Raw genomic sequence first — 3,249 nt, 5'->3', positions numbered from 1 at the left:
AATAATAACAGCTTACCATCGCCGTCTGGTCTCCCAGTTTATCCAAACAGGACGCCCTGTACAGCTACAAATATTTAACAGATTTAAAATAAACATCTTGTCTGATTCTTTAACAAACTTTGTGAAAATACAGTTTCAGCAGAGTTTACCTGCAGTAACGTCTGAACTACATCTTCAGTTTTATTCCAAACATCCAACTCAAAGCTCATCATCTTTGGTCCCTGAATAAAAAAAAAATTTAAATAAATAAATAAAATCTCTGAAAAAGAAGAAAAAGTGAATTGCTTGATTTTTAATTTATCCAATCAGAAATCAGCTCAGAGGTGAGTTTGTTACCTGTGCAGACTGACTTGTCTTCTTAGTGGTTAGGAGTTAGCATTAGCATCCACCATTTTTAAAACATGTTTAGCTTCAACAAAATTCTGTCAATGTTTAGCTGTTTAGCATTAGCTTACACTAATTATTTTACACATTTAGTGGTTTAGCATTAGCTTCCACTAYTTTTTTAAATATATTTTTAGCTGTTTAAGGTTAACTTCCACTAATTTCTTTTATACATTTASTAGTTTAGCATTAGTTCCCACAAATTTTTGAATGTGTTTGGTGGTTTAGCGTTAGATACCACAATTGTTTAACATGTTCAGCTGTTTAGAGTTAACTTCCACAATTTTTTTACACGTTTAGTGGATTAGCATTAGCTTCCACAGTTTTTTTTATTTTTAGCTGTTTAGCGTTAGCTTGCACTAACTTTTTTATGCTTAATAGTTTAGCATTAGCTTCCACTAACTTTTTTAATATGTTTAGTGGTTTAGCATTAGCTTCCACAATTTTTTAAAATATTTTTAGCTGTTTAGCATTAGCTTGCACTAATTTTTTAAAATATGTTTAGCATTAGATTCCATGTTTTAAACGTTTTTTATATATTAAGTGGTTTAGCATTAGTTCCCACAAATTTTTGAACGTGTTTAGCRTTAGATACCACAATTGTTTAACATGTTCAGCTGTTTAGAGTTAGCTTTCACAATTTTTTTACACGTTTAGTGGTTTAGCAGTAGCTTCTACAATTTTTTATATTTTTAGCTGTTTAGCATTAGAGTGCACTAATTTTTTTTAACGCTTAGTAATTTAGCATTAGTTTTCACCAACTTTTTTAATATGTTTAGAGGTATAGAGTTAGCTTCAATTAATTATTTTACACACTTAGCTTCCACAAATTTTATTTAATTTTAGTTTTAGCTTCAACTTTTTAAAATTCTGACGTTGAAAAATGAAGGAACAAAGTGAATTACTTGGTTTTTAAATTTATCCAATCAGAAATCAGCTCAGAGGTGAGTTTGGGATAATGTTCCTGCTTCCTTTTTCAATAAAAAAATACACTTTTAACAAAACACCAACCATGACACTACCACCACCGTGCTTCACAACTGGTGGTTGGGTTTAAAAATCGGACGTTGACCGTGAAACGTAACAATAAAAGGATTCATTTTTCTAAAAGTCACAGCAGTTGTTGTCGTCTCTTTAGTTTGTATGAATCACTAACAAGTTTGTGAAGAATTTCTTTTTTTTTTTTTAATCAGTCACTTGTTTGGCACCGGAGCACTCACCCTTTCATTTCGATAAGGAGCGATGACGTTACCCTCTTTGATGAAGATGACCTGAAATAAAAAGTGAATTTATKCATTTCTTTTACAAGAGAAGTCAAATGAGAAGTTTTACACCTGAAGGATGAAACTCACCTGCTCACAGGAAATAGATATAACAGGTGGATTTGGTCTGAAAAAAAAAATCTGATGAGTTCAAACACACAAACTGCTTTTTTTCTACAAATCTTTAAAATCAGTCTTTTATCACAATATCATTTTCGTTAAAACTYCTGGCACGACACGTGACGGGCAGAATGTATTCCTTGAAGAAATGCTATTTCTTTGATTTTATCAGRGCTTTAATACAAAAAGGAAAAGAAAGAAATCATGTTATTTTAGTGAGTGATGTCATTTTTAAGAAGGAATAAAGAACAGCTGGTTGATAAACTCTTTAGTTTATAAATGAGAAAAAAAAATGAAAAAACAAAAGACAAAAACAACAGTAAAGGTCTTTAAGGGTTTCAGGGATGTTGAAGCAGATTTTTTCTTTTTCAACGAGGAAAAAGTGGCAAAAAAGGCCACAAAGCTGAAAAAGTTGATGAAATATTAAAAGTCATCGCACGCACGGCATAAATGAGCCGAAGGGTTTGATTCATGAACTGCTGAGAAAGTTAAAAATCAAAACTGGATCAATATTATTTATATTATAATTTATATTTTAATAATGTTTAAACTATTATTTCACACAGTGATTTGATTGTGAAACCAGTTCTCAGGTTTTCTTGTGAAACGTTTTCAGATGATGGAAGCAGTTTGACGGTTTGTTTCGTCGTCAGCTCGTGGAGAAGAACTCACTGGTTGAAAGGATCGGTGTCCGTCTCTGTGAACTCGATCTTCTTACAGTCCCTCAGAGGAACCTGAGGAAACATGGAGGCTGCGTCAGGATTTATAACCACAGGTTGAACCAGCAGAGCTCCTCTCTGCACCGACAGAACTTACCTTTATGATGGGCTCGGTCACATCCTGCGGGTCAAATATGATGGACCTGGAGCAAACCTTGAAGGAACCTCGGATCCTTCTGCAGAACCAGAAGCTCGTTAGCTTAATGAGGTCAACAACAACAACAACAACAACAACAACAACAACAACAGAGCAGGGGTCTGCGACCTCTACAGACACATTTCTGCTCCTCGCTTCACTAATAAATGTGTCCGGTCCTTCCACACCTGCTGTAACAGATTATCAACTGGTGGCCTGCGGGCCCTTTGAGTTTCTTAAAGAGGGCCTCTCTGACCACGGAGGGTGACGTTAGAAAACTAAAAATATACAGTGAAATTTTTTTTTTGATCAAGGTCTTTTTATGATTTTTTTAACAGACTACAGAAAAGAACAAACTAACAAAAACACAAAACAAAACACAAACAACCAAAAAACCCCTCCCATCCCACCCATCCTATACCGGATCTACTACAACAACATAAAACCATCTTGTATTCATAAATCAGTGATACAATGAACAGGTTTGTGTACATGAAACAATATTTGACCTTTACGTAAAGTTATCTGCGGAGAATTTCTCCACGTAGGATATAAATGGCTGCCAGATGTCAAAGAATTTGTTTACAGATCCCCTAACAGTATATCTAATCTTCTCTAAATGAATGTA

At 34.0% G+C, this 3,249-nt stretch overlaps 1 protein-coding gene across 1 annotated transcript in view; it reads right to left on the bottom strand.

The window, feature by feature from the left end:
- The window catches only part of nsmaf (neutral sphingomyelinase (N-SMase) activation associated factor), a gene marked incomplete in the record, with an annotated part of 21,198 nt that overhangs the window by 12,872 nt on the left and 5,077 nt on the right, over positions 1 to 3,249 (bottom strand). The window contains 6 exon segments of the mRNA XM_014001628.1: positions 17 to 64; positions 150 to 221; positions 1,605 to 1,655; positions 1,737 to 1,773; positions 2,439 to 2,500; positions 2,583 to 2,661. Coding sequence (XP_013857082.1) covers positions 17 to 64; positions 150 to 221; positions 1,605 to 1,655; positions 1,737 to 1,773; positions 2,439 to 2,500; positions 2,583 to 2,661 — 349 coding nt within the window.

This window comes from Austrofundulus limnaeus, unplaced genomic scaffold (genome assembly GCF_001266775.1).
Source record: "Austrofundulus limnaeus strain Quisiro unplaced genomic scaffold, Austrofundulus_limnaeus-1.0 Scaffold9, whole genome shotgun sequence".
In the NCBI taxonomy this organism is placed as follows: domain Eukaryota; kingdom Metazoa; phylum Chordata; class Actinopteri; order Cyprinodontiformes; family Rivulidae; genus Austrofundulus; species Austrofundulus limnaeus.
This window is presented reverse-complemented; position numbering and strand designations above follow the sequence as displayed.